This window comes from Petaurus breviceps, unplaced genomic scaffold (assembly GCF_028583685.1).
Source record: "Petaurus breviceps papuanus isolate PSGF00001 unplaced genomic scaffold, PetGlider_PUasm1.0 243, whole genome shotgun sequence".
Classification (NCBI taxonomy): Eukaryota; Metazoa; Chordata; class Mammalia; order Diprotodontia; family Petauridae; genus Petaurus; species Petaurus breviceps.
This window is the reverse complement of record NW_027185931.1, coordinates 367,001-382,546: the sequence shown is the minus strand read 5'-3', so window position 1 is coordinate 382,546 and position 15,546 is coordinate 367,001. Positions and strand designations below refer to the sequence as shown.

The 15,546-nt window shown below is 40.0% G+C and overlaps 1 protein-coding gene across 1 annotated transcript in view; it reads right to left on the bottom strand.

Annotated features, from left to right (window-relative positions):
- The window catches only part of LOC138167647 (vomeronasal type-2 receptor 26-like), a 71,756-nt gene that overhangs the window by 15,567 nt on the left and 40,643 nt on the right, over positions 1-15,546 (bottom strand). The window contains exons 6-7 of the mRNA XM_069096581.1: positions 8,243-8,470; positions 6,242-6,365 (exon numbers count right to left, since the gene is read on the bottom strand). Coding sequence (XP_068952682.1) covers positions 6,242-6,365; positions 8,243-8,470 — 352 coding nt within the window. The remainder of the gene's footprint in view (positions 1-6,241; positions 6,366-8,242; positions 8,471-15,546) is intronic.

Sequence of the window (15,546 nt, the reverse complement as noted above, 5' to 3'; positions counted from 1 at the left end):
TTTTTTAAGGTATTATTTTCCTCAGTCAGGCTGTTGACTCTCATTTCATAATTTTCTTGCATTGTTCTCATTTCTCTTCCCAATTTTTCCTCCACTTCTCTTATCTGCTTCTTAAGGTCCTCTATGGCCTGTAACCAGCTTGTATTTTCCTTTGAAGCTTTTGGTGCAGGAGTTCTGACTTCACTGATTTCCTCCTGTTCCATGCCTTGCTCCTTCTTATCCCCAAAATAGGAGTGTAATGTTGGAATCTTCTGTCTGCTTTGTTTCCTTTGCCTGCTCATTTTGCCACTCAATGATTTGACTTTTGGGCTTTTTGCCACAGTAGGACTCTGCCACCAGACAGGGGAGTTTTCGTCCCAAACGCTGGGGTTTTCTCAGCTGCCGGAGGTATTAGATGGGTGCCCTCTCTGAGGTCTCCACACACTCTGGCAAGCTGGACACACACCCCAGAACCTCCACCCTAGACTGCAATCCAGATCCAAGCAGGTTAAAGCAAGAGGGATGACCCCTCAGACTGGTGCTTGGTCCCCCTACACTCTGCAGGCCAGGAGCTGAAGCTGCCACGTGGTGCTGGCAGGCTGTGCCGGTGTCTCAGCGGTTTCTCACCCCAGGGGTAAAAGCCACGCACTCCCACTTACTGGGTTCCAAAGTCCAGAATGCACTGGCCTCTCACCTTGTCCTTCGCATCTATGTGTTGATAAATCTGGAAACGGCCACAGCTGCTGCTGATCTGGAGTCTCTCTGGCTGGTGGCTGGTCAGGCCCGCCCTGGGGCTAAAGCTTCGGAGTGGGGCTGGGCTCGGCTCCCAGAGCGCTGCGCTGGCCGATTCCTGCAGGCCTGCCGGACTGTTCTCAGCGGGAGGTTAGCTTCTCTGTGTCATTTTGTGGGTTCTGCAGCTCCAAAGTTTGTTTAGAGTCCCCTTTTTACATGGATTGGGGGGTGGAAGCCGGAGCTGCGGGAGGGTCGTGCTTCTACTCCGCCAACTTGGCCTGGTCAAACTTTTACAATTTGTCCACTATGGAAATGTTTTACATAACTACATATGCACAATCTATAATGAAATGCTAATCTTCCCAGGAAGGTTGAGTGATGAGGCAGGTAGAGAAAGAATCTGGAATTCAAGGTTTAAAATAAAGTATTTAAAATCTATTATTATTATTATTTTACGTGTAACTTGGAAATAAGATATACAGGCCCTGAGGTGTAGAGATCTGCCATGCTCTACTTGAAAGTCGGAGGCAGAATGGGGAAAGATATAGAACAGAGCAGATTGGGGGAAGGAATGCTCAGTGGGATCTCTGTTTTGGGGTGGTGGGTAGGGGAAAATGGGGAGAAAATTTGTAACTTAAAATCTTGTGGAAATAAATGGTGTAAAATAAAAAATAAAAAAACAATAAACTAAAAAAAGAAAAAAAATATTATCCCTCATTATTCAACTGATCTGGTGACTTCTGTCTATGCATACATAAACATACATATGCCCACATTTACATATATATTTATATACACATACACCCTCCTATACATACATATATATATATACACATACACAGATATATGCATATATATTTCCTTCAACTATCCTCATACAGAGAAGTCTCATGAATTAAAATTATTGTTTTTCCATGTTGGAAAGTAAATAGCTTAACTTTAATAAGCTCCTTATGATTTTTTTTTCTGTTTACCTTTTAATGCTACTCTTGTCTCTTGTAGTATTTGAAAGTCATATTTTCTGTCCTGCTATGGTTTTTTTGATCAAGAACGCTTGAAATTTCTCTATTTCATTGAATGACCATAATTTCCCCTGAAACATGGTACTCAGTTTTGCTGGGTAGGTGATTCTTGGTTTTAATCCTAGCTCCTTTGACCTCTGGCTTATCATATTTCCAGCCCTTTGATACCTTAAGGTAGAAGCTGCTAGGTCTTGTGTTATCCTGATTGTGTTTCCATGATACTCAAATTGTTTCTTCCTGGCTGCTTGTAATAACTTATCCTTGACCTAGGATCTCTGGAATTTGGCTATAATATTCCTAGGAGTTTTCCTTTTGGGATCTTTTTTCAAGAGGCGATTGGTAAATTCTTTCAATTTCTATTTTGTTCTCTGGTTCTAGAATATCAGAGCAATTTTCCTTGAGCATTTCTTGAAGGATGAATTCTAGGCTTTTTTTTTTGATCATGGCTTTCAGACAGTCCAGTAATTTTAAAATTATCTCTCCTGGATCTATTTTCAGATCTGTGGTTTTTCCAGTGAGATATTTGACATTGTCTTCCATTTTTTCATTGAGTTGGATCTGTTTTATAGTATCTTGTTTTTTCATAAAGTCATTAGCTTCCAGATGCTCCAATCCAATTTTGAAGGAATAATTCTCTTCAGTGAGTTTTTTAAAAATTCCTTTTCCAACTGGCAAATTTGCCTTTTTATCGCATTCTTTTCCTCATTGGCTTTTTGGGCCTCTTTTTCCATTTGAGTTCCTCTATTTTTAGGGTGTTGTTTTCCTCAGTGTATTTTTGAGTCTCCATTAGCATATTGTTTGTAGGGGGGTAATGTGAAGGGCCAGCTCTGAAGAGCCCCCCAAAGGGATGTGGACCTAGGCCAAGCTCTCCCTTGAGTGTGTTTCTATCCTCCTGAGCTCACTATCTCAAGATGTTGACTCACCATACTGTACTCATCAACGTTCCATACTAGGGAGGTTTGGGACATTCTGGCTGTCCCTGAAACCCTGGCTGCTTGGGCTACATATATAAAGAAGTGACACATATGATAAGACATCAAGAAACTGGCCCACAGTAATGGCCTCCTAAAAGGTTGCAAGTTAGGCACCTAATGCAACCAATTATGTGAAATTTCCTGTGAGAAAGTATGATGTAAGACCTTTAGCTATACTATATGAACCCTTACCCTCAGATGCTTAGTTGAGACTTGCTTAGCATGCATGTGGTAATCCTATGAATGCTTTCAATCTCTTCCTGGCCCACGAATCTTCATTCATGCTCTCAAGTTCAGTAGGTGCTGTGAGGTATAGGCATCAATTGTTGAATTGCTTTTCATGATTTTCTTGCATCATTCTCATTTTTCTTCCCAGTTTTCCTCCACTACTCTTACTTGATTTTCAAAATCGTTAATAAGCTCCTCTATAACCTGTAACAGATTATATTTTTCTTGGACACTTTTGATGCAGTAATTCTGACTTCACTGTCTTCCTCCTGTTCCATGGTTTGATCCTTTTTGCCCCCAATAAATGATTCTATGGCTCATAATGTTGCTTCTGCTTGCTCCTTCTGTCAGTCAATTACTTGAGTTTTGAGCTCTTTCCCATGCTAGAACTCTGCTTTCAGAGTGGAGAACTTTGTCCCAAATTGCTGGTGTTTTTCTCAAAACTTTTCAGAGGTCTGTGGAGGACAGACTCTCTACAGCCACAAACTCTGGCACACTGGAATTTCTCACCCTAAAACTACCACCCAAAACAGCAACCCAGATACAAGCATGTTAAAGGAAGAGTGATTACCCTCTGAATGGCCACTTAGTCCCCATAATATCTGCAGAACAGGAGCTCTGGAGGCAGCCACATGGCAGCAGCTCCACCACCTCTCACCCTGGGGGCAGGGACTGGAACATGCTCTTACATCACCACATTTTAACAGATTTCCCCACTGACCTTTGCTTTCTCTTTGTCATTTATGGGTGGAGAAGTCTGGAAACCACCACAGCTGCTGGTGGTTCACTCTGCTGCTGCTCAGGGCCGCCCAGGTCTGGGCTGGCACAGCTCACACAGCACAGTACTGGGCTCCCAGCTGGGTGTGATAGACCCTGCCTGTCTGTCTGCTAGGCTGCTTCAGGGGGAGATTTGTTTCTCTCTGTCACTTTGTGGGTTCTGTAGCTCTAAAAGTGGTTTAAAGTTGTATTTTACAGGTATTGGAGGTGGTTATTGGGGGAGCTCACAGAATTTCCTGCTTCTATTCTGCCATCTTGATTCCACCCAGGAATAGCCAGAAGGCAGCATTTAAGGCCATCCAAAAGAAAGTACAATTGATGTTGAGAGACATGGAGGATTCTTGGACCAGTAAGAAGGCAGATGAAAATCAGTTTTACCAATAGTAACAATTCAAAGTGCTTTTATGAGGCCCTGCAGGCTATTTATGGATCAAAACCGATGGTGCATCTCAACTACTCAGGACTAATGGAATCTCATCGATCAGTTATAATGACATGATCCTGGACATATGAACTCAATATTTCCATATTGTTTTCAACAGACCTTCATTAATCCATAATGAAGCCATTAACTATTTACCTCAGGTTGAAGTCAATCTCTCTCTAGCCAAATTTCCAACTGAAGAAGAGGTTTTGAATGTTATTAGACTTCTCTCCTTTGGCAAGGCACCTGGCACTGATTCTACTCCAGCAGAGATTTATGAGGTGAGGGGACCACTACTCACACAATTTCTTCCTGAAATTTCTTAACTATTATTGCAAGAGAAAGTTATGCCCCAGGAGTTCCAAGAAGCCTCTGTCCTCCATCTGTATAAAGATATAGGAACTAGACTGTGCTACTGCAAACACTGTGGGGTGTGTGTGTGTGTGTGTGTGTGTGTGTGTGTGTGTGTGTGTGTGACTCACTGATGGCAAGAATCTTGCCAGAATCCTCCTTAATAGGATGATCCCCCTCCTGGAAGATGGTCATCAAGCTGAGAGCAAGTTTGGTTTCATAAAGAGCCAAATAATGGTTGATACTGCCTACCTAACAACTCCAGGAAACATGCTCACAGAAGAAGAGAGGTCTGTACACAGCGTTCACTGATCAAGCTGAGAACCCTGACAGAGGCAATCATGAGGGCTTATTGGAAATTACACAAAATTTGATTGCCTGGAGAAATTTATCAATTTCCTGTACCAACTTCATGATGGCCTGCTTGCCTGGATAATGAATGATGGCCTTGTGCTTTCCTAGTCGCCAATGGAGTGAAGTAAGATTATAAACTTGCTCTAATGCTGTTTCCAGCAATGTTATCTGATGGCCTCAGTGAGGATGAACATGGCATCAAGTTCCACTACCAAACTGAGAGTGATTATTTAACTTGCAAAGGTAACAAGCCAAGACTAAAGTAGAGGGGCAGTTGGTACATGATTTTTTGTTTACATATCATTGTGAACAGCAAGAAGCCTCTGAAGCTGAGATGCAACAAAATATGCATAAATCCTCTGCTTCTTGTACTAAATTTGGCCTAACAATTAACAAGAAAACACAAGTGCTCCAACAGTCACCACCACACCATCCGATCTGGATCCATGAGATACAGCACAGGGAGAAGTTTTGAATATAGTGGATAACTTCACTTACTTTGGCAGTATATTTACTAGGGATGCACACACTGATGATGAAGTTGAAACACCCATTTCCAGAGTTAGCTCAGTATTTGGGAGGCTCCAAAGGAAAGTGTGGGAGACAAGACGCATTAGACTGCCTACCAAACTGAAGGTCTACAGTGCCATTGTACTCATCTCATTGTTGTATTCTGTGAAACCTAGAGTGTACAAGTATTATACTAAGAAACTAATCTTTTTTTCATTTTAATTGTATTAATGACAGTAACACGGCAGAATCTAGTATCAGGTGTTAATGTACTTTCTTGAACTAAATCTCCAAGCATTCAAATTTTACTGCAAATCGTGCAATCCAATGGACTGACCATCATCTTGAAATTTCACACATATGCTTGCTTAAAAGACTATTTCACAAAGAAACCACCAAAGTCAAATGCTCACATGGTAATTAGAAGAAGCAGCACGAGGAAAGGATCAAGGTCTCTGCAAAGAACTTTAGAAGTCAGTAGTAACATGGGAGACAGTGGCATAGGAGCGTCCAGTATGTCATGCCATCATCAGAGAAGGTTCAGTGTTCTATGAGTAAAGCAGAATACAAGTAGCTCTAAAGTAATGAGAGATGGATAAGTTTAGAGAATCCACGCTGAATTTTCATGTGGACTATCTGTGCTTGTCCTGTGGTAGACTACTCTGAGCTCATATTGTTGTGATCAGCCAGTCAGACACACTGTAACTTGACTCTGAAACATGATATTATTTTGATAATCTTTTGAAACAAAGTACAACAACCAAACTTGGCAGTTTGTGTCCTACTACGTGAGCAGTGATGGTGCTTTGGGTTGGAGATGACTCCAAAAACTCGAGTCCACACTGTTCTGCACCAAAGGGCTCATAAAAGAAGCCCTGTTAGAAACTTACCAGTTTCAGTGGAAATCTCCCCCTCTGGGCACTGGGAACAGGTGAAGCAGCAGACAGGCTGTTCCTCCTTTGCTGTCTTCCTGTATCCAGGGTGACAGCTGTCACTGCACACAGAACGGGGTGTCTAAGGCATTAAGAAGAAAATGGAAAGAACAGCATTTACTAAAGAGATACTTAGGATGGATGGTGGGGCCCAAGAAAGTGTATCCTCTAAAATGACTCTGGTTCATGTCAGTGGTCATCACTAATAGAAGAACTCTAAAATTCAAGAGATCCCCTTTCTAGTCCTGTCTTTGTCACCAACAGTGGAACTTTGGCTGAAATTCATGACCTCTGGAGGCTTAGGTTTTATCATTTGCTAAATGAGTTTCAGGCTGGATGATCTTAGAACACTTACATCATATACTGCTAAATATACCCTGGATCATTGTATTACTATTCACCCAAGTTGCTGAATGAAAGGTTGATAATCATCCCAAATTATGTTTAATACTTTCGTATGCAAAAACCATAACTTTGTAGGACGGGAGTGACTAGACACCTGGTCAATGAGACTTGTACTGTGCTTTGCTTGTGGGCAGACGATGTGGGAGAGGCAAGTTTACTTGCTTCCAGAAAGGGGTGATATTGTGTAATGAAAATGTTCTTTTTTCCATTATCAGCATCCCCTAATACTTTCAATGCTTGTACTTCCATGTTATATCAAAATGAGGTACTATTTGATTTACTGGTGAGACAGGAGTGAAAAAGTATGCAAAAGACAGTAAGAAACACAGGCATTTTTAGTATCTGACTGAGAGACATGCTGTAAAGTTCTCAGTCGTTGAAGGCTTGGTGGCCTCCCTGCCCAAAGTAAAAATGTGATCAGTTACCAGAGGCCCCTATATTTGGCCTCTTTGTGTTACTTCTGTCTTGCTTTTAGGTGAAGAAATCTTGGATAGTGTGCATTTTACAAGGTTGGGAGAGTGAGCAACTATAAATCCAGTGATAAGAGTCTATACCAGGATTTTTTTAAAGCAGACATGAAGCCAAAGCAACCCTAAGAAACAAGACATGAGTCCAACAGTATAATAGGTAATGATTTGTCCATAAATGATACTGAATTTGGAAAACTACTTAGCATATTAAATTCTTTTACAAACTCTTTGAAGTTTAGTATCTGTATGTGTATATGTATGTGTGTATTTATAGGTCCATCTGTATATTATACACACACATTATATATATGCGCAACTGGTATAAGGGAAAATGTGTTCCAAACTGTTGAGCATGTAGAAATGTTTATACTTTGCATTTTGTTATATCATCTAAGAAAACATTACTTTGTAAAAATTAATTAATGCTAATAAGTTAAACAATAATGGAGTACATATCCTTGATAATTTATATTGGGCAAAATATCCAAAAATTGGACCTTGAAGCAACTCATAGTGAAGACATCACCAAGTCCTCTATTGATCACCTCTGGATCCCCAATAGGGCGATTTTAGCCTTACTCTAGAGACACTAACTCATCAGTGTGAGAATCATGTGGGAGTAGAATCTTCAAAGGTTAATAGGAGCTACAGTGCTATGGATGTCCAACTTGTTAGAGGACATTCAGATATTTGGTCAAAATTTCATTCCATAGGAAGAAAGCTTTGACCATTGGCGGAACTGAATTTTATTTTAACTCAGTTGAACTCTGTGAAGTTTCACCACCATTTATGAAGACACAGGGAAGTGGGGAAAAGGATGAGAGCAGTTGCTTTGGAATCCTAATACCTCGGGTCAAGGCAAAGCTTTCTGGACCTCAATTTTTTTTTATCTGTCAAATATAGGGGCATCCTAGTTGATCTTTAAAGTTATTTCTTCTTCTCCTATGAGGCTAAATAATGTTTGTGTTTTGAAACACATAGCTTATTGCTTATTTTCTTCTTTTCATCCAAAAGTGTTTTAAAGGCAAGAGAAAAAGGTATCTAGAGTGACTGAACATGAAAATTGACATGGAAATAATCTGACCTTTGAACCTAACCAGGCCCATGTGATGGCTTCCTCATGTATTGTGAAATCCCGGCCAGATGGAGCTTTGGGGATAAATTCACCCACTTTCACTAGGAGTTCAGTACCATTATTAAGGGATATATAGTTCCTAATGTCATATTGAGCATCAGAGACTCTTTTCTCATCCATAAACACCTGGTCACCAGCACTGTTGTTAAATTGAAGGTCCTTCAGAAAGGAGTGGAGCTGAAAGGGAATAGATATATGTCATTTCTTGGTATCTGAGGCCATGGCTCTCCCAGAAGTTAGACCTGTACAATGGGACAAGAGTGGTAGGATTGATCAACTGGGATTTGTGCCCCTGTTTGAAGTTATGATAATTTTAGAATTGAAAAATCTCTGAACAGCAGCTATCTAATATAAATTCCCGTTGTGCCCTCTGGAATGTCTGCCCCATAATTAACAAACTTCTTTTCATCATAGACATACTTCTTCCTGATTCTTTTCATCTTCTAGCCTTCACTGACACAATGATCCATTCTGAAAACACTGATTCTTTGGTTACCCTTTCCACTTCTGAATACACTTTCTCTTATATCTCCTGATTTACTTATCATGGTGAAGGAGTCAGGATACTCCCCACTGCCACTTCCAGATCTTCCCTCAAATATCATCTTTAAGCAACTTTTTGTTTTGCCTTCGTGATCTTCACTTTTATCACCAAATCCAAATCTTATTGGTTATCATTTGACCCCAGAACATTCTCTTTCTTCCTAAATCGAGAGCTCAAGGATTACAGTCTTTATTTTTCCCCATTTAATTTTTTCATATTAGGTGGAATGAAACATACTTAAAAATACCCTCATACATACCTCACTGTCCCTTAAGCTATTCACTTGCCATTGTCTCATTATCAGCTACGAAAAAATGGTCTTGTTGCTTGATGATAAAATTCTTCACAAGTGTGCCACTTGCTTGTGCATTGACTGAAACTTCCTTTATCCTTGTTTCCTCTTTCCTTTATCCCAAACTTTTATCATTTCATTATTCGTAGTGTCTTATTACTCCAAATCTGTTCTTCATTGTCATTATGAACCTTATTCCCTCTCACCAACATTTCTTTCTTTAAAAAAATATTTTATTTTATTTTGAATTTATGGAATAAAATAAAATAAAAATGCAATTGCATGTGAAACTGCAAACCTATTATATACAACTTGCTATTCCTTTTTAATATATAATAAAATTATCATGTAAATGACCTTTTTACTTTTTTTCTTTCCTTTTATTTTTCTTAGATGGCTACCATTAAACAAGAAAGTGCAATCATTCTACACATACTTGTATTTATCAGTTGTTTCTCTGGATGAAGATATTGTCTTTCTTAATATGTCCTGTATGGTTAATTTGGGTATTTATTAAAGGTGAAATGAAATATTTGTTAAATGTTGTTCTTAAAGTAATATTGCTGTTCCTGTATACAGGTCTGTCTTTGTTCTGTTCATTTCACTCTTCATTATATTGTGCAAGTGTATTCATATGTTTATCAAATCTTGGAGCTCATCATTAGCACAGTAGTATTCCATAACAATCCCATACCACAACTTGATAAACAATTCCCCAATAGATGGACAAATCTGCAATTTCCATTTTTTTTGCCACTACAAAGAGAACCACTATAAATATTTTAGAACATATAATTCTTTTTCTTTTTCCTTAATCATCTTTGCCTCTAGATCATAGACTGAATTTTTTCTTTTGCTCAGCCTTTCAATCATATAAACCAAGAGAAGAATATTAGAATTTTTTTTTCTAAATGGGCAACATTGAAACCCATAGATTATGGAGCAAATTGTCATTGTCTTGTTATGACCAAGCCTGTAGAGACAAGGTTTTTCAAAATTAATTAGATGGTCATAGTTTTCAAAAGTGAGGCCTCTCAGGGGTGGAGCCAAGATGGAGGAATAGCAGCACAAACTTCTAATGGGCTCTGGCTCCAATCACTTCCAATACATGTAAAAAAATGAGTCCAAACAATCTTTAGAGCTACATAACCCATAAAGTGACTGAGAGAAACAAATGTCCTGCTGAAGGCAGACCAGCAGGCAGACAGGAAGGGTCTTTACAGCATGCTGGGAGCCTAGCATAGTCCTGTTTGTGCACTAGGCTCTGGCCCCAGGGCAGACCTGACTAGTAGTGGCCAGAGCTGACTTCAGGAGAGTGAAGCACCAGTAGCTGTCGTGGTTTCCAGATTTCTTAACACATAAACGCCAATGACAAAGTAAAAGGTCAGTATGGAACTCTTGGAAAATGGTGGGATGGAAAAGCAAGATCCAGCCCCTGCCCACAGAGCAATAAACCTTGGAGGTGTGGCCACTGTGCAGCCATCAGAGCATGGTTGCCTCAGGAGGTCCTGGCATGCAGATCATAGGAGGATCAAATGTCTATTCAGAAGGTAATCACTCTTGCTTTAACATGCTTGGATCTGCATCACAGTCTTGGTTGGTGGTCCTGGGGTGTGTGACAAGTGATCCAGAGCACGTGGGGGCTGTAGAGGGGGCACCCTCCCAATACCTCCAGCAGCTGCAAAAACCTCAGCAATTTGGGACAAAGCTCTCTCCATTCTGGAAGCAGAGTTCTATCATGGAAAAGAGCTCAAAGTAGTTGACTAGCAAAATGAGCAAGCCAAAGAAGCACAAACAGACCATAGAATCCTTTTCTGGGAATAAAAAGGATCAAGGCATGGAATGGGAGGAAGACAGTAAAGTCAGAACTCCTGCATCAAAAGCCTCTATGAAAAATATGAACTGCTTACAGGCTACTGTAAGGGTTATGGGATTTAAAGATCTTCCATGCCCCATTGGACTTGCTGACTTAGCAGGAAGGAGTGGGCCAAGAGGAAGCAGAAGTCAAGCTAGTGTTCCTGTGGTGACTGGCAGCGGCAGCAACAGCAGTAGCAGCAGAGACAGAGGCAGTGGTAGTGGTAGCTGCCAAGGTGGAGGTGGAGGCACGAACCCCTTTTTGAGCCAGCCATAATTTCTCCTAAGGACTCCTTCTGAGGACTGCCAGGGGCCAGAACCACTGGGAGCACACTTCCTGGACACTGAGTAGTTGCTGTGAATGGGGAGAAGAGGACCTTTGCCTGAGGTAGCCTGTTCTGTTTTAAAGGCTTGAGAATGTGGGTGCTTTCTACTTTATCTACCTGTGCCAATTTCATAACTACTGTGATGACTTTAACTTTCTGGCTTTGGGACTCAGTTTTCTGGTATTTCAACAAATGTCCTAGCTTTATCCCCCATATATAGAGAGCCTGGTATATTTTGTGATTAATAACCACATCCGCATATTTATAATTGCCATAGGCATTTTGAATATTGCATTGCTGATACATTTGGCGACCAGGATGGGATCACAAAATTTCAGGCCCTTATTTAGAAGCAGGGGGGATTTAGTGGGAGAAATGGCTATTCCAGCATGGGAGGATTTGCCTTATTCCTCTCTAGCCAGAAAATGGGCCAAAAGTACAGGGCCCTGTGAAAACTGGGAACCAAGGCTAAAACAGGGAGAACCTGGATATTTGGAAAGATGTTTGCAAGGAATACCCATAGAAGCAGGCAAAGAACTGGCAGGAGTGTGCAGGAGAGGCTGGATCCTGCTAAGAAGTTATCATTTTATGTGTAAAAGTAGGGATAAGCTGCTGGAGGAAAAAGCTCAGATGGCTTGGGATTTGGCTGGTTTCCCTAAAGATTCTTCTGTGTCACAGCATGCAGAAGAGCAAACTAGAGGGACGCATGTGGTCCAGGAACAAGCTATTTTTCATGTAGCTCAAAGGAAGCAAAAAACTAGCAGAAGGAATATGCATGAAGCTTTTGTATAGGCTGGGCAGAGTTGCCCTGACAGCTTCCAGGAGAATATGTGTGAGAAGAATGGAACGAGGTTAGATGAGGAGTCTTCTAATGTAGAAGCTCTCCCCATACGAAGAAGAAGAAAGGAGAACCGCTGGGCCCAACAGAGTCCAGGGAGATAAATGAGGATTTCACTCAATAGGAGATTACTGATATATTGAGTAGATTCACTCAAAGAATGGGAGAGTCTTTAGTGTCTTGGATAGTAAGAATCACTGATGAAGGCGCCAGAGGAATAACACTGGACAGTGTGAATTGCTTAAAATTCGTAAGTATCAGACAGAATCTCTTTGTACACTAACTTTCAGGGATCACCATATGCAAGGGGGCCTCAACAGAACAAATCTGTTCACTTTAGCTGCAGAGGGATACAAAAAGCAATGTCCTGCTGTCTCTATGTGGCCTGGTTGGGACAGACCCTTGTACTCACTTAGAGCTTGTATGAGAAAGCTGAAGGAGGAGGTAATGAAAACTGCTATCATGATTGTAGATGTAAATGCATATCATGATACCCCCCCCCCCTTGGAGTTCCTCTTAGAAATATCATAGTGAAGATAGCTCTTCCTGCTTATAGGCACCTAATTCTGACTCTATTAGTTGGAGAAATAGGGCACCCTCTTTCAGAGGTGCTGGATAAGATTTCACAATTAAGTGACCTAGGGGAATGGGGACAAGATAAATTGCCTCAAGAGAGAAGAGTAAACAGCCAGAGGATTCAGAGACAAAATAGACCAACAAGAAGGGAACTGTTTACTGCTCTATTGAGAGCAGGGGTGGACTTTAGAAGAATAGATGGTATCCCAACTGAAGAGCTGCATAAGCTGAACCAAGAAAAGGTCCTTAACATTAGAATGAACAGGGAAGCAGGAACCAACCCTGCAGGTACTCCTGAATCTGAATATTTGTATCCAAATTTTCCCCACCTTGAGGGATAAAGGAGATAGGCCAAGCCCCAGCCCAGATTAAAGAAATATACAGGGGAAATTACAGACCCTATATTGGTTTAACAATATATTGGAAGAATGGATCAACTACTATGACTAGGGCACTGCTTGATACTGGGGCTGAGGCCACACTTATCTATGGAATCCCTGATAAGTTTAAACGTGGAATACCTATTATCATCACAGGTATTGGAGGGGCTGAAATATCAGCCAGGCAAGTTAAAATAACAATGAAAATTGGGCAGTTACCTAAGAAAGAATCTACTTTGGTTGTTGTACCCATTCCTGAATACATTATTGGAATAAATATATTGAGAGGCATAATTCTGAATTTACCTGAAGGGAGATACCAATTTGCTGTAAGGAAGATAGGAATTAATACAGTTTTAGTGGGAAAAACAAAAATGGACCCAATCACTTTACATGAACCTTCTGAAGTAATTACTTATTTTTTGCAATTATGTATAACATTTTCATATTAGTCATTTTGGAAAAGAAGACTTGAATAAAAGAAAAAAATGAATGAAAGTGGAAAATAGTGTGCCTCAGTCTGTATTCAAACAATATCAGTTCTTTCTTTGTAGGCAGATAGTATGCTTCGTCACTAATTCTTTGAGTTTGTCTTGGATCATTTTATTGCTGAGCATAGGTAAGTCATTCACAATTCTTCCTCAAACAATCTTGCTGTTACTGTGTACAACATTCTCTTGGTTCTGTTCACTTCACTATGCATCAGTTCATGTAAGTCTTTCCAGGTTTTTCTGAAAACATCCTGCTTGTCACTTCCTGTCATTTGTACAATAATATTCCATTACAATCATATGCCATAGCTTGTTTAGCCATTATCCAACAGACAGATATCCCTCCTTCAATTCTTAGCCACCACAAAAAGAGCTGCCATAAATATTTTTTTGTACAATTAGGTCCTTTCCCTTTTTCAAAATATCTTTGGGATATAGACTTAGCAGTGATATTATTTGATTTACTTTTTATAATCTAAGAGATTCAAATAAAAATGAAATAACTTCTGTAAAGCAACAAGTTGCTTTAAAAAATCTATCAGGATTTCCATATATTATCAAAATACACAAGAGGAAAAAGATAGGGAAAAAATTCCATTTAGAATAACTACAGTATATGTAAAATATTTGTCAGTCTATTTACCACGACAAAGGAGTTATATGAACATAACTACAAAATACTCTTTACAGAAGTAAAGGACTTAAAATAACTGCTCGTTCTAATATAATAACGACAACAGCACCTAAATTATAGAAGCAATGTGGAACAAAAGAACCAGAAAACTGGAGTTCACAATCCACTCCTGACATATACTGGGTGTCAGTCAGTTAACAAATGTTTATTGAGTGCTTGCTATGTGCTAAGTCCTGGGTATATATTCAAGAAAGGCAAAAAAAAACCCAAAAAAACAAAAAAACAAACAAACAACAAACCAGCCCCTGTACAGAGGGAGCCCTCATTCTACTGGGGAATACAATATTTATATAACTAGGTACTAAGCAGTAAGTATGTGAAATAGATGGAACATAGTAATCTCAGAGGAAAAGGTGAGTATGGGAAAGAAGATGCTAAGAAAGATCTCTCTGCAAATAATGAAATAAGAGATGGGTCATGAAGAAAGACAATAAGAGGCTATGTGAACCTGGGCAAGTCAATTAACATCTCAGTGCCTAGGCAACTCTCTAAGTCTCTTTTTTCCCCCCATTTAATTAAATAATTATTTTTTTTCAAATGCTTTATTAACTTCTGATTTACATCATTCTTTTCTGCCAAATTTTCTCCCCATTTTTCCCCAACCCACCGCCCCAAAATAGCAGTCCCACAAGATATCCCCTCCTCCAATCTGCTCTCTCCCATATTTTCTCCCATACCCCTTTTGACTTTTCCAGTGGATCTGTAGGTCCCAGTGCCTGTATATCTTATTTCCCAATTACATGTAAAATAGTATTAATAATAGTATATATATATATATATATACATACATACACAAACAACACAATGCAATGCGAATGTAAATTTTAAAGATCTTCCCTGCCCCTAGGCTAAAGTGCACCAGAAGCCTGGGGAGGGAGGCTTGTTTTTCAGTAGATACTTTTTGATTGGCCAGTGGGTCAATAAGGTTGTTACATTCTCTGAGCCAGGAGAAGGCTATATAAGCCCTGATGTGTAGCTTTGTTTTGGGACTCACTTTGAGAAGTGTTCTGTGATTTGATCTGAATTCTGGGAAGCCGTTGTTGAGAGTCCCCCGGCTTTGAAAAACCCAGAATGTGGAAACCCAGATGTTGACTGGGTATGGATGTAATGGTTGGACAGTTTGGAAATCTGTCTACTTGATGTTTCTGTCTTGATAATTATGCCTGTATACTTTGAGGTTCAGGGTGCTGACCTTTTCTCCTGAACAAGGTAAACGATATATGTCTGACTGATTAAAGTAAGCTTGTTAACCCATTTT